Raw genomic sequence first — 27,458 nt, 5'->3', positions numbered from 1 at the left:
CACATTTACCTGTTTAGTTAGGTCCATCACGGCTGCGTAGGAATCAGCCAGGAGGTGCTGGTGTTCTTCACGCTCCCTCTTCAGCGCCACCTTCAGGTCCGGAGGTTCCAGAGCATCAGTGGCGGACAGAGCCGTCGCTGCTTTGCCTGTTTTGGTCTCGAGCTGGAGAGACGAGAAAGGCACAGACAGACATCATGGTGAAAATCTGAAATCTTTGCACCAAAGATTGGAGGTCTGGAAGCGGGGATCTTTCTTTTTATTGGACAAATCAGTGCTGTTCGATAAGGCAGGCACAGAATGGTACATTATTGTTACAAAAAGTCTGACTTTTGACACTCAAAAACATCCATGACCAGTCGCACCATTCTTCCCTGCTTTTTCCATTCTCATACCGTGAACTAACAACTAAATTGTTTTATTAACAGGCATATATTACAGCTAAGGCCCCTGTTTAATCTGTCCGTCGGCCTAAAACCTAAAGAAGATCTGCACTCCTCTTACACTAAAATCTTACAATTAACATTAAATTATGAAGTGAAAGGTAAAATTAGACACATGTTTGTTAAAGTTTGTTAAAAGCCAGCTGTAAAGGCATCATAGAATACAGGCTGCTCTAAATTTTGGCTTCAGCAGATTGAGTTGAGTTGATCGAGCACACCGTGGGTGGAAAAAACCCAATCAAACAAATAATTACCAGTTTTCATGAATGCAGCTATGACTCATTTGACCACACAGAGATTTGTAATGGGAAGTCTCCATGTGTTTTATTCTCACAGGAGGAAGGGGGGGGCGTTCCATACATGATCTCATGGATGACCTCAGGAGGAGACGCCCTGACAGGAGGCAAAGTAAAAGTCTCCACACAGATTCAGAAGACGCACCGCTGCTCGCTGAATAATGCTCACATGGCGATGAGGGGCGCGATGAGGTAAAGACAGAGAGCGAGGAAACAACTCTCTCTTTTTCTTTCTTCCCCTCTGCTGCTATCTTTCTACTCTGATCTATCTGCGGCTCTCTTCGCTTCTAATCCTTCCTCACCCTCCCTCCATCCTTCTCACCCCTTCTCCCTCTCTCGCTTCAGTGTTCTCACCCTCTATTTCAAGCTATCTCACTCACCCCCCCCATTTTTTTTTTTTTTGCTCTTCATAAATCTGTCACAGAGCCTGCAGGTGGGATCGCCTGAAAGTTTCATGAGCCGCTCCGCTTTCCCTTTTTCCTCTGTCTGAGCCTCGTAGTTCACACAGCCGACGCTACCGGGCCCATCAATCTGACAAACAGGCACACACTCTGCCCCCCCCCCCCCAAGACCCATCAATCCTCTCTCTGCCTCTCTCAGTCTGCCTCTGTGGCACTGGCATCCGTATATGGTGCTAATGGAACTGTCTGACAGCCAATCGCAGTGCAACACACCCGCACTTATCCCTATGGCAACATAGGAGCGCCGCTCGTTAATGATGAGCGCCGCCTAACGAGCCCCGCGTCTTAACGAGGTTTACTGCTGAGGCGTTACGGAGGGAGGCCATTTTCACTGGATGACTGGCGTTTGATTGGTGGATGAGAGACGTCTGGTCTGCGACTCGCTGCTCACCGTTAAGCAAGTTCAATCACTTGTATTTACTCAACTAAAGCCTTGGATATAAAAAATTTAGATGTATTAATGAAGTTGAATAATCCTAGCAGAGGATTTCAGGGTCTGGTTGTTGAAAAATCTCTTGCCATAAAAAAAAAAAACAAAACCCAAGACTCCAGACATTGATGACATATTTGGCTTCTTATTTGACACTTCAGTGTCTACACAGAAGCAGTTTTTTCATAGACATAGAAGAAAGCTTTTTTTTTTTCTTGCAGAGTAGAGAGCTGTGAACAACACTGTGCAAACAAACACCAATTAAACTGGGGTTTCGAGTGGGAGGTCAAAAGGAATAATTTAATGCCATAACCATCAATTAGAGAAGGCCTAAAAGGCTGTTCCAGCTGCATGGTTCAGCCACTGTGAGCGTCCTGCAGACTACTTTTAGTTAAAGGTGCAATATGTAAGAATATTAGTTTGAAACATTAAAAAACAGAATCATCAACAGAATAACAATGTTTTAGGGTCGCGTCAGAGACGTCTTTGTGTTGTGATGCAGAGTTTTCTACTGAAGTCAGCATGCTCACCAGCTAGCCCTTGGCAAAGACCAACCAGTGCTCTAGGCTCCCAGTCTGGACCACTAGCTTCACGGCTAACTGAGCTAATAAGCTTACAGCAGCTACAGCTAGCAGTTTCTTGGTATATTAATTACCAGGCAGCCACTTCTGTCCCTTTAAGGAAGTGTCATTTCATTAAAACAAAAACAGTCATGTATGGGGAATTACCCACACGTGGTGAAGATAAATATACATGTATGCAGTGCTATTCAATGCCCTAAAAAAGGATGTATATCAACTCTGTACAGCAGTTTACTGTTGTAGCACATGATCTGGTTATTGAAAACAAGTTCTCTCTTGGCAGCATATTTTTTGCCTGCAGCATATTTTTGGTACAAGACAACAACAAAGTTATCTGTTATCAGTGAACTGCGTACCAGCCTCAAGCTGCTACTTCTGGGGCAAACGGCAACCACAACGCTCCCGAGAGACGAAATGTGTGTCAGGTTTATAAATAAAAACATAGCCTCGATATTATATAATGCATAAGGATAATACAGATGTTAAATATAGAACAGTAAAGAGCTGACTGGGTTGCATGCTGTGTATTTAAAACTGTAGCTCTGGAGTACCATCTCAACCTCAAGCTTGTCTGCTTCTGTCCGTGGTAATTAATAATTTATAGAAATATGTGTGTGATTCAAATACTAAACAAAATTCATAGCATCGATAGCATTGGAATAAATAGACATACATTAATCTAGGTGTTTGGTGGGGGCCTCGATGGGGGTTGAAGCGGACTTATTTTGATATCCTAAATATTGGATATTGTCCATAAAGACGTTTGACTCATATACATTCACAAAAAAAGCCTCCTGAGTTGCATTTTGGCGAGAGTTTCACTTTGAAGACTTTGACATGTTGGGAAATATGCTTACTTGCATATTAAAGAGTATTCACTCTCATGTCTGTGTGCTAAACATGAAGCTAGAGAGCCAGAAGACCATTAGCTTAGTTTAGCATAAAAAGCGGAGAGACATGAAAAGAGATACAACATGTTGATTAGTAAGGATGAGCGGGCACACCGTTATCTGCATCTGCTCAACCTGTATCTGCGTACTCATTACGGGCAGGGCTTAAACTGAACGTTGGTGGGACTGACCTGAAGTTGTTGACTTAAGCTTGAGATTTAAATGCGTTTATATGCTATATATTTATATTTTTAATTAGAAAAGTATATCCAGAACCACATCAAAACAGAGCTTGAGATCAGTGTCTTTGATCACAGGAGTCACTTTTTGCTAGTTTTTTTAAAATGAAATTGAATGAATAACGTAGTGGACGTAGCCATGCTAGTTGCTAATCTAAGCTAAGCTAACTGTCTCCTAGCTCAAGCTTCATGTTGAGTATACAGACGTGGAATGGGGTATCCTGCTTCTCACTGAACTCGAGACATAAACCGCAGAGGCAGCAGGAAACACTCGTGCGAGTCATTCTGGACATTTTTTTGTCTAATTTTGGAAGAAACAATTGATACATTGAATATCAAGCTGCAGCTGGCGTTTGAGCCGGACGTTAAAGCCTCAGGCGTGTGAAAAGACAACAAATCTTTTTTTTCCCCTCCCCGCCCCTCTATCTTCATCATGGAGTGGATTCAACAGATGTGATGAATGTGCGATCAGAGCTCCCAGCTGCTCCCTCTGTGTCATCACAGGGACGGCAGGTGTTCGTAACATGTCCTACAGTCAGGATGGATGACTGATTAAAGCAAAAAAAAAAAAAAAAAAAGGTACGGAGGCATGTGTTGTACTGCGTGCTTTGAGGGCTCTGGATATCGTTTCTACTCCCCTGGCGGTGTTTGTTTATCAGGCCAAACGGCGAAGATAATTTCCTGTCAGGCGGTTTGACAGGTAGGACAGTGTTTGAAATCGAGTTGACTTGTTCAACAAAGCAACAGCTGGAGGAGCCGCCGCACGCTGCCAGGACGCCTGGCATCGGTGTGATTCGAGCTGGTGAATGTCTACACACACACACACACACATGCACGCACGCACACACACACACCACCAGACCAAATTGATGGCATACTTTACAGTGTGCGTTGTTGGCAGAGGAGAGATTGGTTCCAGCTGTGGCATCTAGGCCAGGGTAACGCACACACACACACACACACGCACACACACACACACACACACGCACACACACACACACACACACACACACACACACACACACACACACACACACACGCGCTTTGGTAGGATAGTTTACAGGTCAAATAAGAGCATAATGACTTCATTGTAGCACAAATGTGTGTGTTTGTGTTTAAACTGTGTAACTTTGCAACACAGTCAAACATAATAAAGTATAAACTCTCTCTCTGTGTGTGTGTGTGTGTGTGTGTGTGTGATGAATTGGTTTCGCACAAATGAAACACACAGCCAAGGTGGTTTCTAATCTTTGATGAAGACACAACAGTTTGTCAGTTGGGTTTAATCTCATAAAAACCCTGCAGCCACGTCATATTTAGGAAAAGCGCAGCGTCTTATCGCTTCGTGCCACTGCTCTTTCCTCCTATTGGCTGCCAGGGGAGCTGCCTAACCAATCAGAAGACAAATGATCTCTCAAGGAGAGCGCGAGGGCAGAATCTCTCGGATCATGACGGTGATTAATGACCCCCGCGAGTGTGTTTGTTTGTGTGTATTCTTACGTTTAGTGACGCCATTTACTATTTTACACAGGGGAATTTTAGTCTTTGAATTTGGAATAACCGTTAGGATTTGAATTAGCATAAGGGGTAACAATAGGAGACTACTGAAAATCGTCACTTTGCATTACACAACCTCCCTTTAACATTTCCTACAATGGTTTTCTGGTGATTTTGTGTAACTTTTCTGCCTTGTTTCCTAATTGCATGTTACCACTGCATACCAGTTGTTTTGTTTCTAAATGTATTTCGACTTGTATGTATAAGATATTCCTAGCGTTGTGATTAACTTCCCATCTCTGTGCTTTTTCTTTACTCTGAGACCTCCTACGTTTCCCAGCTTGCCTTTGAACAAGCCCAGTGGAACAGAAGTGAACTTGTTATATTCACTAAATTGAAGAAAATCAAGTGGAAAAACGAGGTAAAACTTAAGGCTGCACTGCATTTTGGTTTATTTCCTGTTACTGTGGGTGTGACTGTGGCAGTGTGACACCAACTCCTGACATTGTGTTGATGTTTTTTAGATTGCAGTCACAATCTGCAGCTTCTCAGCTCCATTTTGGCAGCTGGAAATGATTCTACTGAGATGTTTCTAGAGTTAGTTATGCTGCTCTTCAAATATGCAGGATCCCATTATTTTTCGTAATCTGACAATGGTGGACACTATTTGCCAAGAACTTGCGTTCCCAGGACCAATTTGCCTCTTAAAAATAAAGTTAAATACTTTTGCTTTTGGCCCTCCAATGAAAAAATAGATGGGTGGTGAAATAGCTTAATTTACTGACGTTTTACAAGGTTTTACAGTTTCTTTTTACATGAAACAGTACGATCAAAACTTTGCAAAGGGAATTTGACATAATATTTGATGCATATTGACGATGCACATGTCATTTCAAGCTACTTGGACAACAACTGTAGCACCTGGATGAATGGAAATCGTGTTTTTGCTGAATGTCTACCTCTGCTAGACCTGCAGGTTTGGTCCTCCCCTGAAATCTACCGTTAGTCTACATTGTATTGATGTAATCTGTCTACATGAACGCGAGATCTGTCTGGTTAGGCTTTAAATGACGGGTTGGATGGCGGAGTATTGATTTAAAGTGCAGTTTTGACAGATAATTGGCACATAATGAAAGATAGTGGAATAACACGCTCCCAGGTAAAAGAGTTTGAAAGACACGAACAGGCTTTTTTTAATTGCCTAACTATAGCGGCCCTCTCCCTCAGCTCTCTCCTTCTTTTTATCTCTCTGTCTCTCTGTATCAATTACTGGGCGGTAACACGCAGGCTGTGTTCTCTCTCTGAGGCTGTTAATGAACACTTACACAGTTACCGCCTCTGCTGCTGATGTTATGAGACAGACGGAGAGACAATGAGGGAGAAGAGGGGGTAGAAAAAAAAAATTAAATCATTACTCACAGCTGACAGACAGAAAGACAGACGGAGGGACAGACAGCAGGGGGATGAGAGGCTGGAGTGGACGGATACGCCACTTGATGGAACGAGAAGTAGAAGATGACCAGCTACGATGTCATCGACAAAAAAAAAAACACTTGTCGAAATGAATATTGAGTAGAAACACTTCACTGGTTCTCTTTTTGTCCGTCTGTTGTCCACCAGGTGCACCACAGCGGTCCGGTTACATGCAGGAAAAAACCACCTGGATTCACGAGTTGCCTTTTTTTTGGTTTAGACTCGTCAGACTTTGCGTTTGTAACTTTAGCAAACTTTTCTGCAGTGGATGGATGATGTGCTCCTGTGCTGATTTACTGAGGAGGCTGTTTTTCACCCCGATCTCTCGACCGCATTCATTTTTCTTTCCTGCCCTCGATTCCTTCAGCTCGGCTTGACTTTCCCAGCTCGGGTGTTTGATGGCTTTTAAATGACAACATCTGTCTCAGCAAACAGCTGTCATCTGATTGTGCTTTAAACATCGCTAGATCCCGACTGGTGCACAGAATACCCACTTCAAAATGAGAAAGGGAAGTGAAATCAGCACAGATGTAGGAGCCCATCACTCATACTTCAGCCATTTTTCTTCTTTCTTCCAAAAAGTTCGTACCTGCGTGATCAGGCTCTTCAGCTCGGTCCTCTCCACTTCCCATGATGCCTTGGCCTTTGCGAACTGCTGGGTGAGTTCCTGGGAGCCTTGTCTCTCCTGTCGCAACTCTCCGCTCAGATCCTGCAGCGCCACCCTCAGGTCTGCCAGGGTGCTGCTCACAGCGCTAGACTAAAGGGAAGGACACGAGAAGTATGTAAGAGCATGTATGTGCATCTGTGTGTGTGTGTGTGTGTGTGTGTGTGTATGTGGGTCCACCTACCTTGATAGTTGGGCTGAGTGGCTGCTCGTCTGCAGCTGCCCTCTTGTCGGCCTGGTGGGCGGGGCTTGTCAGGTTGTCCTCCTCCAACAGCAGGTAGAGGTCCTTCAGGCTGTTCATCTGAATAAACAATCACAGAGAGGGATTCACCTGTCAATCATCTGTCGCAACACCTACTTTGCCAAACACACACAACCACACAGTTTGGTGTTTTTGTCCTTTTTTAATTATATTAATATGGGCAATATTGTTAAAATCTGCATCTACCTACAATAGTATATGTTAAATACACTTTAAGTTAAATTGATACAATTAAAATTCATTATCATTCATCATTATTTAAATGAAAAATACAGAACAAATAGTGCAGTGATTTCACTCACATAAATAAATAAATAAATAAATATCTTGGTCTAAATGAAATGTCAGTAGCACAGACAGTCAGCTATAGATGCTGACAGAAGAGTAACAAAGACGGGAGACTGTTTCCTTTCTGCCCACTCATACCTCCAACACATCTTTCCACTCCGTGTCCTTCTTGCAGCCCAGCCTCCACTGTTTGAGGAAGCAGCGCAGCTTGAGGCTGAGCAGTAACAGGGCCTGTTTGAGGTGCTGCGACTCCTGGACCAGCAGAGTCCTCTCCTGGCTCCACAGCTTCTGCTGAAGGCGAGCCTGGAGGCCCAAACTCTGCAGCTGGAAGTCCCGACGAAGCAGAGCCTTCTGGTGCTCGTCATGCAGCTGAGAGGCGAGAGACAGTTTGAGACAGGGCAAGCGGGGAGGACCTAAGGCACAAACTCTGTATGTTCTGGATATCTGTTTGCTTTTCATGCAAGAAATGAATAAAAAAGGAGCATTAGTGAGTTTACTTTCAAATATACATGTTAAAGGAAGGTGAAAGAAATCTAAAATGCAAATCAACAAAAATCCCATTTATTGTTGAAAGCCATGAAATAATGCGTGTTGTTAAGGGCTGATGGATCAGGGATGCATCCAAACTTTACATTTTTAAACTAACAAGAACAATATGTAAAAAAATTTAACTAAAACTATCAACAGAATATGACAACACAGCAGTTTTGACATTTCGATGTCTTTGAGATATCTATTTAAGTTAGCATGCTAACCAGCTAGCAACTGCCCCACTCCAAAGCGCCTGTGCTCTAGGTGTAAACACCGTCACTCACCTGGCCCCTGAGCTGCACAGCTAACTGAGCTAACGGGCTAATGGCAGCCTCAATCCGCAGCAGCTGGCGTTCACTCAGGTGATATGCTGCCACCTACTTGTTTTGAGTATGAATTTGACGGGTGGTCAATTCTTACATACTGTGCCTTAAAAGTTTTTACACTTAAAAAATGACAGAATCCGAACATTAACTATGTCGACAGCAGGTGATTAAACAAAAAGTATATTACCAGACTTGAAAAAAACGAATTAAGGATTTTATAATGCTTTATTTATCTAACAGAGGCTTTAAGTTTGAAGGCGTTATTTTCAGCATTGACTAAAAAAGGAATAACCAACATTAAATATTCTAATGGGTGATGCAAAATGAGTGGATTATTCTGTGCATTACTGTATAAAGTTGAGTTAGGCCGTGACTCTGTGAGTTTAGTTCCAGTGCTTCAAACTGACCTGTGTGAGTCTGAAAGAGGTTTCTCTCTGAGCCCGCCTCTCCTTGTCCAGTTCCTCCTGCTCCTCCTGAGGTCTGAGGGCCAACTCCTCCTCACCAGACAGCTGAACCTCGAGGTCGCCGGACTGGACGGGCTGGAGGGAGAAAATGTGACGAGGAAAAAGATGAGTGGGGGGAAAGGATAAGGAAGGATTGAGGTTAGAGGGAAAGTGAAAGAATGGGAGAAAGTAAGTAAATTGGAAAACATTGGTAGGTAAGACAGAAGGATGGATGTAGGCAGAGATTAAAGGAAAGAAAGATCGATGGGAAGGAGCATGAAAGATGTAACGGGAGGAGAAATGGGGAGGGAACAAAGAGTTAAGAAGAAATGAAAAAAAAAAAGGGGGAAAAAGAGCCAGGCGTGAGAAGCACATAACATGGCAGTTTTTGTGCTACAACACCCTTTAAATCACACCTCAGCTGCGGCACGCTACTGTACGCCCACACACACACACACACACACACACACACACACACACACACACACACACACACACACACACACACACACACACACACACTCCAGCCTCATCTCATGCACTCTCCCCATGCCTCATTTGGCTGCTGAGTGAGTGCGATCCATCGACCCACCACTGTACCGTTAATGTCCTCTTTCACCCTCCGCTGGGCTCAGCCTCTGCCCTCCATCACCCTCCACCCAGAACATCGTCCTGCCGCTCAGCCTTCACTGTCAGCCAGAAAAACTACCCTGACCTCTGCTCCCAAATGACTCACTCGTTGTGAAAGAGTGGCAGCAGCTTGTGGAAAAAGAGACTTAAGCATCACAGGAGCAAATGTAACATTGGTAGATGACCCTGATATTGCATTTCTTTAAATTAGACAACTTTAATGCCAAGAAAGCTACAAATTTTACAGTGTATGTGAAGCTAGGTTGTACACCACACTCATGCAAAGGAATAGTTATTATGCTAAAACGTTTGATTCCACTCTCACTGCTCCCTGAGATAAATAGTTGTATTCCCCATTAAACCACAACTGTAGCGGTGGTGTTGGAAGGTGTGTTTCGTTACGACTCATATTTATGGGGGTTTATTTGTTAGACGCTGACCTCTAGTGACTCTAGTAATTATTACAGCCACAAAGGAGGAAGTCAGGCGAGGTTGTATAGAGTCCACATAGGGAGGAGGTTAGAGGACGGATGGTTGGGCTGAACAAGCGCATGCGTTTCCCCCATGAGACCGCTGGGCAAAGGTCAAAGTTATTCTAATTTACGCACGTAGATAAATTACGTCACATAGATTGAGTTACCGTCAACCAAACTGGTACAGTGAAGGTCTGGTAGCTGCATGGTTCATGTTGTACGGTGGTATTGACAATTTGGGAGCCACTGACAATCGACCATAATCATAATATCATAATATTATTTCAATTTTTTTTATTCATGCTGAACATTTACTGAACGCATGACTATGTGTTGTGTCTATGTCAAGACCTGTGCTCGATGACCGCGTTTGGCAACCCAAACTGCAGCCGGAGAGGCTACACCCAACTGCTGGGTGGATGTTCAGACTGTTGTTTTGTCCAGAAATACAGTGCGTGTATACACACCGTGCTGCTGTCTCACTGCTTCACTCCACACAGCAGTCTCTCCAGTATATCTGACTGTGTCATGTTATCTCCCTCAGTCACCCTCTCAGGCTGGGATAAAGATGCAGACACACACACACACACACACACACCCCAGGTTACCATGGAGACACGCCAGCAAAAGGTCAACCAAACAAAGGTCCTTTCTTCCTGTCAGTCCCACATCTGACGGTGAAGTCACTGTTTGTGTTTGTTTACAACACTGTGTTGCTAGCATGAGTGGCCACCGCTACACCACATCAGCTACCTCCAGCTGCAGCATGTGTGAGTTTATGTCTGTCTGTGTATGCGTGTGTGTGTGTGCGTGTGCGTGCAAATGTGTGCACGAATGAGCCTTTAATTAACCTTTGCAGAGCAGCCTGTCGCTGTGTGTTTGCTCAGAGAGAAGTGGTGTGTGTATACACTGCAGCCATGTGTATTCAGGCTCATTTTCAGGGCTCTAATTGGGGTTTGCATCAGATTTTAGTGATCTAAAAAAATGAATCCATCCATCACAGAGTTAAAACAAAAATGCACCGGAATTAAAGATGATGACATTGTGGGTTAAGGTTAGCATGACTGTACCTTGGCAGGGTTTGAAAAAAGGCCACCGTTGGATCAGCAGGTGCACCCTGGGATTGCTTAATGCTTAAAGAGGTACTGTGGACTGCAAAATCTGTACTTACGGTGTGGTTTTATTGTCAGTCTGGGCATAAGGGCTCAGTGGCTTGAGGCTGTTGAGTCACTAGGATATACGATGTTTGACTGACATCATATATTACCAGATAACCCCGACCATATTTCAAAAATGTGACATGGTGACGCTTTCTCAGAATACATTTAGGGATTTTTAACTTTTCACAAAGAAAAGTTTGAGTTTAATACCTTTTATCTGTAAAGTACCAATCCTTTAATTCACAAATAGATATCTGTGGAGTGCGCGAGGTTATGTGAAATCACGTCTTCCGACTACAGCTTCATAGTAAACACACACATATGAGAATGGGATCAATATTCTCAACTGACTTTCGGCAAGACAGCAAGTACGCATATTTCCCCAAACGCTGAACCTTTCCCTTACAAAAAGAAATGTACTTTAAGTTAATTTTATCAAGTAAATTTAATTACAGTTAAAGTATATTTTCCCTGTCTACTTTATGTAGTTAGTAGTTCGTAGTATCTTTATAAGTGTACTACTACAATATTGCTTGGTACTAATCTGGCCCACTCTTTAGTTTATAAAGTATACTTGTGAGTATACTTGCAGTGTAAGATTAGTTAACTTTGAGTACACATCTAGGTTACATCAAAGTGTTATGTTGTACTGCAGCTAGAAAGTGAACATGTAGGTACTGGTTATAGACTTGAAAGTAGCTGCACTTGGAAGTATACTGCAAGGTTAAATTTACAGTATATAGCTTATCTTTTAAGTACAAGTTTTAAGTATACTAGTACCTAAAATATAGGCCAAGCCAAATATACCTAGACTGTCCTGTATACTTTACTTAGGTACAACTGATCTGAGACTGACGCTGGCTGAGATTTCAATCATCAGGTGTGTGTGTGTGTGTGTGTGTGTGTGTGTGTGTGTTTGTGCCCGTCGTGATGTTCATGATTGTCATTTTCAGAGACTCACCAGTGCATCATCTGCCTCCTTCTCTCCCTGTTCCAGCCGGCTGCTTTCCTGCTTTTGAGTCTCATTGATGTCTGATTGGCTGTTCTCGTGAGTTTGACCTTTCACCTCCGCTTCAGATTGGTCCCTATAATCAGGCTGCTGCATGCATGCATGGGCAAGTTAATGAAGAAGAAGAAAAAAAAAAACAAAGAGACAAACGAAAGAAAGAAAAACAAACGTAGAGAGAGAGAGAGAGAGAGAGAGAGAGAGAGAGAGAGAGAGAAGGAGAGACAGGAGAGGAAGAGAAGGTATGGAACAAAAACAAAAAGGAGGGAGGGGAGTGACAGAACATAAAAGGGGAAACAAGACAAAACAAAACAAAACACAACAATAAGAATAAAAAACAATCCAACCAAAAAAGTGTTCATCAATATGACAACATTGAGAAAAAAAATGGAAAAATGAAAACAGAACTAGTCGAGTATGGATCTCACAAGACGAAGAAGAGGATGTAGAGGAAAAAGAGCTTGGTCAGGGAGGAGAAGGAGAGGGTGGAGAAAAGAAAGAAAAGGAGGATGGAGGGTAGAATGAACGGCTGAGGGGAGGAGGAAGGAGAGAAAAAGGAAATGGGAGAGGGAGGGAGGAACGACGGGGGAGAAACAGCAATGGGAGAGAGGGAAGAAGGGGGAGATGAATGGGAGGGCGAGAGAAGGAGTAAGGCGGTTAGAATGAAAGGTCAGAGTGAAGGGAAGAAACGAGCGCCGATGGGGATGCAAAGACACAGGAGGAAGGAGAAGGCGGGGGGGGGGGGGGGGGGGGGGGGGGGAAGGGAACGTGAGGTGAGCAAGGAGTCAGAGCCGAGTGGGGAGGCAAGTTAAGGAGATGTTGAAGAGGAGGAGGTGTGAAGGAGAAGGGAGATTCAGAAGGAGGGAAAGGGGAGCGTGGAGGTGAAGTGCAGAAACCGGCGGTTATGGTGCCCGTGCAGAGGGAAAAAGGGAAGGAGGAAGGGACAGGAAAAAAACAGGAAAAGGGAGGAGAGATCGGAGGGGTGTTGGGACTCAGAATTGGCCTCTAATGGAGTCTAAAACATTTGTACGTATTCTCTTAAAAACAGGCAAATCAGATTAGAATAGAAAACACAAATTGATGGAAAAAAGTTTCTCTTGCCGCGAAGGTAATTCACCGAATTGCAGAAATATCCAACTTGACTGGGGAATTTAGTCGAGTGTTGAGTCCTGAAAGTCTTTTTATACAAGTGAACATAAATTGCCGGTAGAGTAAGATGAAGTGTTTCCAACCAAAAATATGGACCTCTCGTCAGATTTGATGTTCCTGACAGTCGAAGGTGAGGGAATAAAATGCTCGCAAGTGTCTCTGCTGAATCCAATAAAGGAGGCAAAGCCCCGCTCACCTTCTGGTTTCCCTCATGGAACCTTATTTCAGGAAACATATTGATAGCAGTTTATAGCGAGCGACATGTGATTTTTAATCCCGTTTGGAGCGTTGCCATGAGTCACACATACACTATAATGTTGGTCAATTTTGAGGACAATTGTGCCAGTCAAGAAAGTCGCAGTTCTTTGTAAAGATAGTAAAACATTGGTCGATTTGGTGTGACACCGCTCAGCACAATATACGTCGCCAACACCAACATGGCCGTCACCTCAGCAAAGAAATGGCTTGTCTAGGCCATATTGACAGCTGCAGTTATGTGAGAGGATTTTGAGGGCTAGCTAACATACGGGATCAACGCTACTAGGCTTAGGGTGAGTTTTAAATGTGGCGTCACTTACTCAACTTCTGGGTGTGTAGTCTTTCAAAGTCTTATTCTTTAACTTATCTATGACAAACTGTGACTTTCCCGAGCTGAAAATTATCTTTTGAATTGGCCCACATCATATCTGTGAGTCATCACAAACTTCAAACAGAATCCAAAAGTGAATTTGCCTCTCGCCATTCCCTCTTGTACGTACACTGCTTCTGAAACAAGGTCCCATGGTGGTCCACTGGAAGCGGAGGGGACTTTGCCCCTCTATATGCTTTTTTTACAACTTTGTGGATCCCAGAATGAATTTTATACGGAGCGCTATATAGCTGAAATACACAGGATATAAATAATAAATCACTGACAATCAAGCGCAACCCCCAAGGAATTCCCGGTGGAGCCCTTTCAGACTGAAAATGTGATTCATGAAGTATGATTGGAAATCTATTCCGGCCGAGCTCGCCGTCTCATCTGCTGCTTCGAGAAATCTGCGTGGACAGTCCCACGTGGGGGATCTAAACACTTTAAGGTGGTTTTGCAGTCTTCTTTCTCCAGTGTCTACTGATAACAATCCTCTTATCGTCAATGCCAGAGACTGTAATTTTAAAAGCCTTGTCTTGCCCAGTTGATTTACAGCACAGTCGATAGAATCCGGCGTCAGGGATGCCTTAATAGCGGCACCGAATGCTAGACCTTTATATATTCATTAATTATCTCTACTTTCAATCAAAACTTTCAAACCCAGGCAGCATCAGATAATGCTTTTAGACTGTGTGTTACTCGCTGTGGGAATAAATGTGATAAAGCTACAACTGTGAGTAAATCTATGGATGTTAATGTAACTTTATAAAGAAAACCCAGACTCTATGTTGAATTGTTTTTTTATGATATGCTTATGAAAGTATATAGAAGTAAATGGTGCTTCATTGTGCTATTAATAACCTCACAGTGTCGATGAGACAAACAGGCTCCATTTGAGGCCTAAAGCAGCATCTAAATACCAGGTTAGGAGGCAGCTCAACAGCATGCAGAGGACATGGGTGGCATCGTGTGGAGACGTTTACGCCAGCAGCTCAAATCTGAATTCATCTGATACAGCAAAGGCTTTTTTTTTTTTCCCCGTCACAATTTTACAGTGACGTTCCTCTCTTAAGAGTCATTCATCCATTCTCAACAGCGTTTGAAGCATTTCACGATCATTTAGGAAATTCATCGCAGATCTCCCGAAAAAGGGACGATTCTGGGGATTCATCAGATTTGAGCCTGTTGCGTAAATCCACTCTCCGTGGTGAGGAGAAACTTAAGCAGCATGATTGGGAGTGTTATTCAGCCAAACTAATGGTTAGGCACCGGACAAAAACTGAAGAACAGAACAAAACAAACCAGTGACAACAGAAGATAAAAATCCAACAAAAGTAAAAGCTTGAAAAAATAGAAAAGACTGATAACACGTGACAGAGACAGAGTGACAAGGAGTGAAGAGGAGGAGTGAGCTTCTTGTCTTGTACCTTCTGCTCGGCAGTGTTCGGCTCATCCTGGCCGTCTCCAGAGCAGGGGAGGGAGGCGCAGGGTGAGGCCAGAGGAGACTCCCCTTCCACCTGAGGGTCCCTCCCACCTGCCGGGGGTTTACCCAGGCTGTCTACCTGCTCCACGAAGGCCTGTAGCTGGGTGTGGAGGGCCTGGAGCCTGCTGGTCAGAGCACCAACCAGAGGCCGGTCGGCCAGGTCAGACAGCTCTGAAATCTGGGGTACAGAGAAAGAACAGGATTTATCACACAGTCGGTTATTATTGGCTGTTGGAGGGAGCGGTTTGGGCTGATAAATGATACGTTGTGGGGCTGATACTGCAGGTGGGTGATCCATTAGTTCAAGAGAAAGGGCCAAAACAGAAGACAAAATATTTGTCAGTGACGCAGTGTTCTACACTCTTTCTAGTTTCTTTTCTTTTATTTGGTCCAAAGAAATAAAAATATCCATTGTTGCCTTTTAAAGGCACAGTGTGATAGAACATGGAATATAATACTTACAATTATGAATTAATCGGTGTATGACCACCTGAAACTAGGACTTGTGGTGTTTTCGCTACCTTTGAATGAGCCTTTAATATCTACAGAGGCACCGCCATGTTTCTACAGCGGCCCAGAGAGGACAAACCAAACACTGACAGTAGAGGAAGCCTTTCGCGTTTAATCTAAATGCTAAACACAGGACCTTTAAATGTTGCTAAATTTGAGTTTAGAGTGACTTAATAAACCAAGACACTGACTGATGGGTAACTTATTCACTAACATGTTCGGTGACTTGTAGTCCTGAAACTTCAGAAGGTCTGTTGATTTCTGGTGACGTCAAGTCATGTTGCTTTTTTACCTAATCTGTGCCGGATATACTTTTATCTATTAATCTCTTGTTAATAACAACGCGCAGACATCATCAAGAAGGGGATACAGATATGTAGAAATAAATGGCTTTTTTGTGTGCTCTTAAGAATCAATTATGTGCAATAAACAGAGAGTACTGCCCTCTCAGGCCTGATCTCCTTTTTGGACATTCTCAAAGAAGGAGATCGTCTGTCATCAGCTGATTAATAGATGAACTGACCAACAGTATTTCTCTGGTGTTACATCTCTCCTGTAAACGCACTGATTTCGATGTGACCTCTCGGCCTACTTGTGCTGTAGTTTCATACAAGCTTGTTAGTGCGCCTGGTTGTTGCATTTTCATTCGGTACAAAAGTTGGTTTCCTTAGTTTCGAAAGGCTTCATAATTAACAACAAGCGTCCTCCAGTCGAGGCTCAGCCGCAGCTGTTAAAAAAAAAGGAATAATGCGGGAGACTGGTAGAGAGAACCAGAGAGGAGAGGCGAGTCGGGCCACTATTATGTGCTGTAGGCAAACTTTCAAAGCAATTCAGGAAAAAGGCACACAGCCTTTCTGTGGGAAACACTGAACAGTGTTGCTTCATTGTTTGACTGCTCAAAGTGATTTCACAGGCAAAAAGCCAAACGTTTTCTGGTACCGGCTCCTCAAATGTGAGGTTCTGCTGCTTCCCTCTGCTTCACATAAATGTCGACTGAATATCTTTGGGTTTGGGACTGTTGAAAAACAAGTCGTCAGAAGATTGTCAGCTCTGGCTTTTTTGAACTTGTGCTGTGCATTTTTCTCTACTTAATGACATTTTATAGACACAATTATTACTTTGTGAACAGAGACAAGTAATCAAAAGAGTAAGCGGTGAGGGAAAATAATCGCTGGTTGCAGGCCCACTGCAATGTAGATATTAAATATGTACTGACATATACCACATCACTGCATGAGAAATATAGACCATTACCAACAGTTTATAGCACAAATTCTTCAGAGTTCAAGTTGATTTCATTAAAAAGGTTTCAAAGAGTCACATCATATGAAACTCTTTGAAAAAGAAAAGGTTTCATCCCACAGCATTGAGAAAGAACACCACACAGACGGAGGACACGTACCTGGCTGTGCGGCTGGGGTTTCTCCAGGTCACACGGCTCTGCTGCCTCGTTGCTGCAGACCTTGTGATAGATGGATGGGGAGGAGGAGAGGCAGTTAGACTCGGGGGAGGTCAGCAGCTGTATCGCCGTGGAAACCAAGCGAGCCTGGTCCCTCATGGCCAGCAAGGCATCATGGTCCTTTTGCCCCAGGCACCCGGGGAGCGAGGTCGGTGCGTCAGCGTTGTCCTCGATCTTCTTTTTCCGTTCTTTGATCTCCAGGGCGTCGTTCTCGCCCCCTACTGGCTCTTTGCGATGCGGTGGACTGGTGGAAAGAACAGAGGGAGCACAGTCAGGACTTCTCTTTCATGTTGGCTTTTAAAATCAGGACTGAGAAGTTTATTCTCGACTCTCACAGAGGTATCAACAAAGTCTCTGAGTTACTAAAATACATTTTACTGAAGCTTTCCCGCTGGAAAAGCACTCTGCAGAAACACGTTCTCACAGGGGAATCTGACAGTTTGAAAACACAAAACTACCTGGTGGGGAGGCACTCAGCCGAGTCTCCAGCCTCAGCGTCCGTCTCCAGAGCCAGTCGCAGTGAGGAAGAAGAGGAGGAGGAGGGAGCGTGGTAGGATGCCAGGTCACAGCGCTGCAGGTTGGACAGTAGCACTCGGTTCTCGTACTGCAGCTTCTTCACCTTCCCGCTCAGTTCTCCAATCTGAAGCCTCGCCAGTCTTAGCTCCTCCTCCTGGGCTGGGGCGTCTGTGCTGATAAGCACCGCCCCTTCCTGTATGGAGTGCACTGGGCTGTCGTTGAGCAGCCCGTCCGTCAGCGACGTCAGCGAGTTGGATGACAGCGTGGACGGTGGAGGTGGGAGTTCGGATTTGTAGCGGTTGATCTCATTCATCAGGAGTTTGTTCTGTTCCTCCAGCTCGATTAGAGACCTCCTCAGTAGCTCCGCCTCCTCCTCCACAAACTGGAGGTGTCTCTGGAGCTCCATGACGTTTTCAGATGACGCCCCGCCCCCGAGTACCATGGCCCCTCCTCCGAGGCCAAGACCGACCCCCAGACCACCACTGACACCAGTGAGTTCTTGAGGACCATCTGGAGAAAAGAAACAATGAGAGGTCAAGCAAGCAGTGTATTAAAGTGTATGAAACAATTAATAAAGATGTTATATTTGTCGGGTATGATGTTATAGTTATAGTCTTATAGAATAGTTCAACATTTTGAACAGTCTGTTCATGCCAAGACTTAGACACACCACTTGCATGTTTGTAAGCCGAATATGAAGCCAGAACCAGCAGGCGGTTTGCTTAGCTTAGCACAAAAACAGGAGGATAAAGCTAGCAAAATCTGCCATCAGCTAATGCTGAGAAACAATAGCAAACGTTTCTAGTCATTTAAATTAGCTCATGTTTCCAATTATCTAACGCTAACTGTCGATTTAAGGGTATTTTCACCTCCAGGGGACCTTACTGCTGGGATATTAATTTCAGAAATGTAAAACCGGCCAACGAGAAGAGTTTAAAAAAACACCTTGGGGTCCCTTCATGTCTTCCATCTCAGCACGGAGCCCCCTGTTCTCCACCTCCAGCTCCACGATACGTCGACTCAGCAGGTTGGCCTCCTCCTCCACCAGCTTCAGGTGGACTCTGATCTCCGCCTCGCGGGTGTGAGGGGAGTCGGCGACCTGGAGGGGGTTGTCACATGAAATAAGACATAAGACGAGGAGAAGCACTCCCTCACTCACCTCCCACATGTTCAGTCACGCATCTGTTGTGGGAAAATCATTGTCTGTCAGTGTTAATGTTTAGTTGATAAAAATGAGCTTTGTGTGAGTGACTTGGCTGTATCGAAGCACTTCTGTTAAGTTTTCCCAGGAGTTTTTTTTTTGGCAAAGTACAATGAAACAGGCTACCACTTGGGTTTTATATGGGTACAAAGGGTGGAGATACTTCATAAACTATTGTGCACCATAATAGCCAAGTGGCACCATTTCTGCAGCTCTCAGGCAGAAGTTATGAAATGCAGAGCTGCATGCTGAGGAAAGATGCAGAATTCATGGTTTAGTTTTAAAAACTTCTGCATTCTGCATCACAGGTCTCAATATGAATTTAAAATCAGAATCCTGCTCTGACCTCCCCCACTACTCTTGTTTCATGGCCTTGTTCACTAACCTCTACTGTGTCTGTGCTAATTGGCTCATTAATCACAATGTGGAAAATGTCAAAGTAAAGTCTTTCCTCACCTCCTCTACGGTGAGCGAGGCGTTGACGTCCCCGTACAGCGACCTGTACTTGGCCAGCTCCTCCTTCATGGCCTCGCTGTCCTTCACCAGCTTTGTCAGCTTCTTGCACATCAGAGCTGATTCCTCTTTGGCAAAGTGGAGCTGACATTTCAGGTCTGAACTGTCCTCCTGCAGCGACGGGACAGAGAGAGAAGGGGCCACCGAGGTGACATTGATATGAAAAACTGCTGTATCACGGCTGAGGCTGACACGCAAACAGACATGTCATCCCGCAGAGTCAAGGTTCCGTTTTAGGCGGGATTGGAACGATCCGTTCAACAAATACACTTCAATTCTGATTCATCTTTTTTGTTTGGTGACTCATTAAATATTTTGGATACTCGTTGGCGGAAGGGCGGAAGAAAGAAAGACACTGAGAGACAGAGACACACATGCCTCCTCCCTCAACTCGGACAGAGACTAGACAGATGTGTCAAATCTGAAATGTTAGCCTCGGGTTAAAGACAAGAGACACACAAAGAGAGACGGATGCTTCAATCAGCGTAACCTGGGAGAGAGAGGTTAAATAAAGACGGACAGGGAACCTGACAGGAACTGAAACACAAACACACACACACACACACACACACACACACACACACACACAGAGTGAAAGCTGCAGACGGATGCATGTGAACAGTGCAGACACACACTTCACGCACACGGTTGCTCGACTTTAAAATCTGCAACCTTGCGGCCCGTCCAGACTGACAACTGGACAACATTAGAGGTCATGAGTGAAGCGCACGAGGGTTTTTGTCATCAAAGTGTGTACATTTGAGTGCGTTTCAAACCACAGTGATGTTTTGACATCATCCTTGGCAGAGTATAAGATGCATTAAACTGTCTGCTCCCGAGCCACGGCCCGTTATAGCGCTGCAAGTCAGCCGGGATGAATTGGCTTTTCATCCTATTTAAAAATCGCCTTGAAGCTGAAAGATAATGACAAAGAGCTTTCTTGACTAACTCGCGGCTTTCGGCAACCAAATGGTGAGGTCAGAGTCACGCTGTGTTTGTTCCTCGTGAGGCTTTTACAAAAAAAGCACAGAGGGTACACAGGAACTCTGGAGAGCGCACTCATTAGTGGTTCGCCTCAGATGTCAACCAGAATCGGAAAAATGGATATTAACTAACTCACGACGAAAATCCAGAGCAAATTACTTGAATCAGCATCGTAGTAACTGCGGCCCTTTTAAAACCACATAAGTAAGACTGTAATTTTTGCACAGCAGCCGCAGTGGACACAGTTAGCAGTTCATGGTCGACAGTAAAGGCTCAAAACAAATAAGGGTCAGCATATCACCAGAGCGATCGCTAACTGCTGCTAACTGTTGCCGCTGTTAGCTAGTTAGCTCGGTTAGCTGTGCATCTAGCGGTGCGCGACAGGTCTGCATAGACGTTATCGTGTAAACTGATCATTCCAATCAATTTTTTGAATGTTTTTAATTAGAATTTGTACATATTGCACCTTTAAATAGAGCAAGGGCGCAGATTATTTCTATTCAACTTTCAGCTGGTAAAGTAAAACATTTTTTTTTTTTTTTCAAAAGGTTGCGTTAGCTCTCTCTCTCTCTTTCTCATCCCAAGCTCTGCTGTAACTACTGCCGACCTGAGGCGACCCTGCGCACCAGTTCCTCAGAAGCAGCTCCGTGGCTCTATTTGTTTTACGGGCCTGTGGAGGCCTTCCAACCACACTGAGCGAGGTGAAAGCCAGTGAATTTACAGCCATTTATGGTATGTGGCTTGGAGAGGAAGCCCTGGGCTGGTGTAGCCCGGCAGCCGCAGAGAGACGGCGGTGAGAGAATTATCTTCGCCGCAAACACCTTCTGCGGAGAAACGTTAGCCCGCTTGGTTTTTAATTTGCATCTCTGTGTACTGCTGTTGTGTAAAAAACCCCAAGCTCATTTACTTTCTAACTCCTGTAGTGCTCTTTTTGACAGAGGAGCCGAGTTACTTCAGCTGTGTTTGAACTATTTAAGTGATGTGGAAAATAAAAGGAAGGCAGGGCGGCTTTGGAAGAGTGAAGCAAAGGAAAAAGTCTTAAAGAAGAGGAAGAAGAGATTTAAAGTGTGACGTCGACGCCTGATGTGTAATCCAAAACATAAACTGGGTACGCAAGGGTGACATTAAGTACAAACACCTGCGGGACAAGATGGAGGGCAGAAAAGACACAGAGATGACACGGTGAAGAGCGAATACGGGAACCGCTGATCTATCTGCTCTGCGCTGCACGCGCCTTGTTTGGACAGATAGAGTTTGATCCCCAGAGGAAACGGGTCGCAGAGAGACATACAGACAGCACAGCGAGGCGGGAAACACACCGGAAGGATCAAACGTGCAAGAACCTCCGACGTGACTGCTGCGAGCGGCGGCGCCAGACAACCTCTAACATGTCTGTTTTGAACTCAATTTCAAAAAGGAGGAAAGAAAAAAATTAAACGGCTGCTCGCGAGAGGAATCACAGCAAATGTGATAATTAACCGTGCGAGTGCTTTGATTGGAAGCAACAGGTTTGATATTGACATGTCGGTAAAGTCCACATTTCCTCGTCTGCCCCATACAAACAACTATTGAGCCGCAGGGAAAACAAATAGATACTTTGCCGCTCGTTATTTAGATTTCACCGGCTCCGATTCCACCCGATTCAAACTCACACCAAATCCTGGTTCTGCTTCCTGTCATGGAATAAACTACTCAAATACTCTATTTGCAAAGTCATTTCACTCCATAGACTGTGCTGCATATTCACTTACAGTGTGCGCGACGATTTTGATGTTGGAAACTAAATTGTGGCTGCAGGTATTGATTGCTGGATTGGTTCTAATGCAGTTTGACCCGCTCACTGTGGAAACGTGGGAGGAAATAACAGTCGCGGCCCCTGCGCTTTGTATGTCACGCGCGGTCGGCGCAATTACACGTCCGCAGAGATGACAGCCACCTCGGGGCGATGCCGACACCGTAAAAGCCGCATCAGAAACACTGACAAACTATTATCTATATTTCACATTTTTTGCTGTTACCCATAACTGCAGCCACGGACGTGACCTCGTCCAGACATCCCAGACAGGACGGCCGCAGCTTTCAAATCCTTTTTATGGAACAACTGAGATTTATTCCCTGAAGGACCTAATAAAGATACAAATCTGTATCTTTATTTGATCCAATAAGAGAATATTGAATAATGAATACACTGTTATATAAAGCAGAGTTGTACAAGGATCTCTGTAGTCATCCAGTTTATTGCCAATTTATTCAGTCTATCTGCCGTACAGAGAAACCTTGGTGTTGACTGTATTATTGAGTGCGATTGATTGAATTTCTATCCGTCTCTTCCTTCCATCCCTTCTCTCCTCTATTCAGAGTCTTCCTCTCCTTCAAACTCGCTCATCTTTTTTCTGTTTCTCTCTCTGCCTTCATCATCTGACAGTGGCGGTTCTAGAGCAGTTTTAATAGGGGGGCCAGGTTGGGGCCGGCTTTTTTGTTAGGGGGCACATACAACCCGGAAAAAAGGATAAATCCCTCATTCAGACAAAGCAGTGTTTACAATTTCAGCAATTTTGATTGGGTAGTAAACTGCTGAGACACTTTATGTCTGCCTTTCCCTTCAGAACAAAATTATTGCAAGAAATCTGTCATTGTATTATTAATGCAGACTCCCTGTCAGGGGGGCCACAGGGGGGTCCAGACTCAGAGTTACAGGGGCACTGGCCCCTGTTGCCCCCCCCCCCCCCCCCCAGAACCGCCCTTTCATCTGACAATCGTCTCGCTCTTCCCTCCATCGCGCTCTGCAGACGTTTTCAGCTCAGCACGCTCTGCGCTATTAATCAGCGATGCTTATGCTACACATCCCGTTGTCTGTATGTGCTGCGTATTAGAAACACGTCCTTCCAGGTTTGGTTGAAGCTATACGCTGCATTCCTCTTATTGATTTGTTGGGCCAACTGTGGGAGAAAACACAGCAGCGTGTAAATATGTGTGTGTTGTGTGTGTGTGTTACCTGTGGACCGAGCTTCTTGTCAGGTTTGTTGTTGGGGCGCGCTCCTCTTTTCTTCTGGGAGTTCTGCAAGAGAAACACAGAGGCTCGTTAGTAAGACGTGACACCACATCGACCGCGGGCGGGAAGAGCGATCGAAGCGAGGAGAGGAAAAGACGGGTGGGATCTAAAGTTGCGTGATCACAGAACGCACTTGTGGTTCTGACTTTTTTTCAACAAGCTCTCTTCTACTCCTTAAGTGTGGACTTTTGCGACTTAAGCGTCTTTTTAAACCAAAGTTTATCTTTCATTCTAAAACTCTCACGCTGTTGTTTCCATGCACTGACTCAAGACACGCTCGAGAGCGTTCACTAGAAGTTGAGTCGTACAAAACAAGACTGACCACCCTGTGATTTCATCTTGACCTCACCTCTGAACAGAGCCATAATTTCAACCGCCAGCTGCAGCACAGACATCAGACAATAACACATTCTGGTGCCTGCTCGCGCCAAAAAAACCATCCATTTGGCAAACTGCTCATCATTGCAGGCGATGTCGTCATTTTTTCAGGACACTGAAAGGCAACGCTAAAGAACTGCAGGTTTTCCAGGACGCAGGGTTGTACCTCTTTAAAAGGAACTGTGTGACAATTTGCCAGATCAGCTTACTGGCTTTCTTGCCAAGAATTGGAAGAGAAAATTGGTGCAACTTTAAGTCTGTCTGTTAAACTGCTGAAGCTTCAGTCAGGGGTTGAAAAAGCTGTGGTTTTCGTTGCGAGTTACTATTTCTTGGCCGGGTGCAGTGACTTCCCGGAGTCTAGCTGTCACAGTGAGGATGCCAGACAGCCACTAAAACACGCTCTCTTCATATTCAATGGACATAGATGTGTGTGTGTGTACCTTATAAAGTACAGATACTGTATGAGCGGATATCGTTATAGCTCTCTGCAAGAGCAACACCTTGTACACCTTCTCACTCTCACCCCTTCAACTGGAAACTTGGTGAGTGGCCTTCAAACATGACGCTCTACCTACCCTGTTTGGATGTGCAGGACTCCAAAATAACAGTTAAACCCACCCGAACACCCCAGACACAGACGTTTCTCGCTCTTTATACCACTGCACTACTGAGTTACTTGTAGAAGTAACACTAGAGGGGTACCTACAGCGTCAAACACACAAGCTGTAAGCAGGCCGCTGTATTTGAAGCGTTGGGAGTGAGAATGGGCCTGCCCGAGAGCAAATCTTCCGATTTCCCCAAAATGTCAGACCCTAACCCTAACCCTTTGAGGACAATCTGTTCATGTTTACCTTAACCTGCTTAGTATGCACGTCATATGTTCCTCTCCCTCTCATGTTGAGCCCCAGGTGTGAACGCTACGGCGATGCTGATCATTCTCACATTGCTTTTCGATAAGCACGTCTACACTGATAAGGCCGTGAACTCACGGCGCTGAGGTGGAGCCACCAGTGTGACAACAGAGGGAGAGAGAGAGAGAGAGAGAGAGAGAGAGAGAGAGAGAGAGAGAGAGAGAGAGAGAGAGAGAGAGAGAGAGAGAGCAGCACTGATATAAAACACAAAGGGCCGAAGACTTGCGAATAACTAATCTGCTCACACACATACACACACTGTTCATCCGAGAGTCTGCCCAGTGCATCAGACTCACATAAATCATCATCTTTCCTTTTCTACAAAGCCAAGACCAATAACACACACACACACACACACTCGCATGCACACACAGACGCGCGTGCGTGCAGTCAGGACAGACGCTGCAGTGTAAGTAGCTCAGCTCATCTGGCTCAGTCCGTTTCCATGGAAACAAGCCACTCTCTCTGCAACGAACCACCGACAGCAAAAGAAAGAAACAGAGGGATGGAGGGAAAGAAAAGGTGAGGGGGGGACAGAAAAAAAATAGCCTTAACATGTTTGTGGCAACCTTCCAGCGCTGAGGAATTTTCTAGACAATTCCTCTGGTGTCCAGGTGGAGATGCGGCGCAGCATCGGCATGAAGGGTTATTTGCTTGTTTGTCTCATTTTGCTTGTCAGTCTTCTTCCTCTCTTTGAATCCCTTCATCCTCCCGCCCCGCCCCTCTCTTTATTCCTCCCTTCCCTCCCTCCCTCCCTCTCTCACTCTTCTGGCTGATTCCCGACCTTTTAATTTGTCATCTCCCGCTGTCCTTCCTGCTCCCGCTCCCTCACCCTAAATCCCTCCCTCTCTCCCTCTCTCCCTCTCCTAACCCACTTTAAGATCAGTCTATCGGGATGCAAACAGTCTACTAATGGCCCCTAAACTCAGCTGATCAATCAGCCTGCCTGATAATGGAAGCATTGATCCCGAGCTGGACGCTGGACAGATGTCCGGGCTATTGGATCCGGCTTTCAGTGCAGAGGGTTTGATTTGATGGAAAAAGATGGAAATTAATTCATGCTAGACTCCGGAGAGGGAGCTCATGATACTGAATTTCACACCTTGTTTCATTTGCATGAGCTTTTTTTTTTTTTCCTGGACTGCAAGAGGAAGTTTTCTCAGACAAAAACTTTTTTGCGGGGTAAAAATAGACTTTTTGAGTCCATATGGAGATGGTGACTTTGGGAGGGTAGAGGATGTACGAATAGCTCCAAAGACAAACTCTGAGGTCACCCATGAGGATGAAGCCAGTGAAGGCAGAAGTGTTTTGTGATTCAAGTGTATGTGTGTATGATTCAAGATTCAAGATAGACCTGTCTATCATGCAACCAGCTTTGTACAGCAGTAGTCCATTTATGCTACTAAAGAAAGAAAATTGAATCCACGGATGATTAGATAATAAAGAAGTCATTGTAAAATAAAAGAAAAGCTTTAATAACCGTTTTTTTGCCTGTTCAATATTGTTTTGGAAACGTCAGAACAGATTCGTTACAGGAAGGTTTGGACAGACGTGATCAGTTTTTATATCCCTTTTTTTTTGACATTTCAGACAGACTGACACACAATTTTTAAACTATTTTAGACCCCTATGTTTCAGCAAAAAGAAGGCTGAGTCCTTTTCTTCATATCACCTCTTCCAGCGAGGTTGTTTTTGCTCGTGTCCATTTGTTGGGTTGTATGTGAGCAGAATTACGCGAAATCTATCAAACGCAACCGACACCATTAACTTTTGGTCCAGATCCGGATGAAGAGAAGGATCCTGTAAGTCATTCTCGCCATCTTTAACATTGCGAGAAAGGGTGTCGTTTTGCATGGGGAGTAGAGCACGGATCTTGAAAAAAAATCAGATTTATTTACGAGGATCTATTCTAATCTGATCCAGCTGATTCAAACCTATTTTATTTGATATTTGATACTGGATTGTTTTAATGAAAGGATATTGTTGGGCCTTGGCGGAGGGATGCACCATACTGTGTGCCATTCTAGTTCTCTGACTAATCTGGGACAGTTATACGTCCTTGGTCTCCATTTTAACTTGTTTGCTCGTTTGTTGGGCGTCTTTTGTCTTTTTGCTCGGCATCACTGAAAATGAGTCTCTCTCGATGGATTCCTCAAGTTTAAATAGGTTGGAATTTAACTGAATTACAGAAAGCGTTGTATTATTTTTGAATGTAGATTTGACTGCTTGAATGGAGACACCTGAATGGAACGGAGCCATCGCTAACATTATTAGCAACACCTGTGCTTTTTCCATTGTGACAAGTCAAAATGCACGCTGTGAAAAAGTCCTAGTCTGTTATTTTTGCTCAATTGCATAAACTTCCCCCGAACTTCCAACCATGAATTTTCCCCTGACTGTGACATTACACACTTTAAAATACAGTATCTAACTGCCAATTAGAGACCCGGACCGCCTGAATCGCAAAACGCTGAGTCAGTTTGTCAAACACTTGCCGAAACTGATAATGATCAGCCTGAAATGTGTCGGAGTTGCCTCTAATTACAAGTTGCATCAGCGTGCAAACGGCTGCCTCGACTGT

The 27,458-nt window shown here is 44.5% G+C and overlaps 1 protein-coding gene across 3 annotated transcripts in view; it reads right to left on the bottom strand.

Annotated features, from left to right (window-relative positions):
• The window catches only part of mtcl2 (microtubule crosslinking factor 2), a 103,298-nt gene that overhangs the window by 13,528 nt on the left and 62,312 nt on the right, over nucleotides 1-27,458 (bottom strand). The window contains exons 5-16 of one of the 3 annotated variants that reach the window (XM_030422228.1): nucleotides 23,532-23,594; nucleotides 19,496-19,663; nucleotides 18,784-18,937; nucleotides 17,781-18,348; nucleotides 17,266-17,566; nucleotides 15,298-15,531; nucleotides 12,046-12,183; nucleotides 8,786-8,917; nucleotides 7,660-7,890; nucleotides 7,156-7,272; nucleotides 6,897-7,064; nucleotides 10-162 (exon numbers count right to left, since the gene is read on the bottom strand). In XM_030422228.1, the coding sequence (XP_030278088.1) occupies nucleotides 10-162; nucleotides 6,897-7,064; nucleotides 7,156-7,272; nucleotides 7,660-7,890; nucleotides 8,786-8,917; nucleotides 12,046-12,183; nucleotides 15,298-15,531; nucleotides 17,266-17,566; nucleotides 17,781-18,348; nucleotides 18,784-18,937; nucleotides 19,496-19,663; nucleotides 23,532-23,594 (2,427 nt within the window). The remainder of the gene's footprint in view (nucleotides 1-9; nucleotides 163-6,896; nucleotides 7,065-7,155; nucleotides 7,273-7,659; nucleotides 7,891-8,785; nucleotides 8,918-12,045; nucleotides 12,184-15,297; nucleotides 15,532-17,265; nucleotides 17,567-17,780; nucleotides 18,349-18,783; nucleotides 18,938-19,495; nucleotides 19,664-23,531; nucleotides 23,595-27,458) is intronic. The other 2 variants (XM_030422229.1, XM_030422230.1) reach the window with 2 other exon arrangements.

This window comes from Sparus aurata, chromosome 7 (assembly GCF_900880675.1).
Source record: "Sparus aurata chromosome 7, fSpaAur1.1, whole genome shotgun sequence".
NCBI classification, from domain to species: domain Eukaryota; kingdom Metazoa; phylum Chordata; class Actinopteri; order Spariformes; family Sparidae; genus Sparus; species Sparus aurata.
Note: the sequence above shows the minus strand (reverse complement) of the source record. Positions and strands in the feature narration are given on the sequence as shown.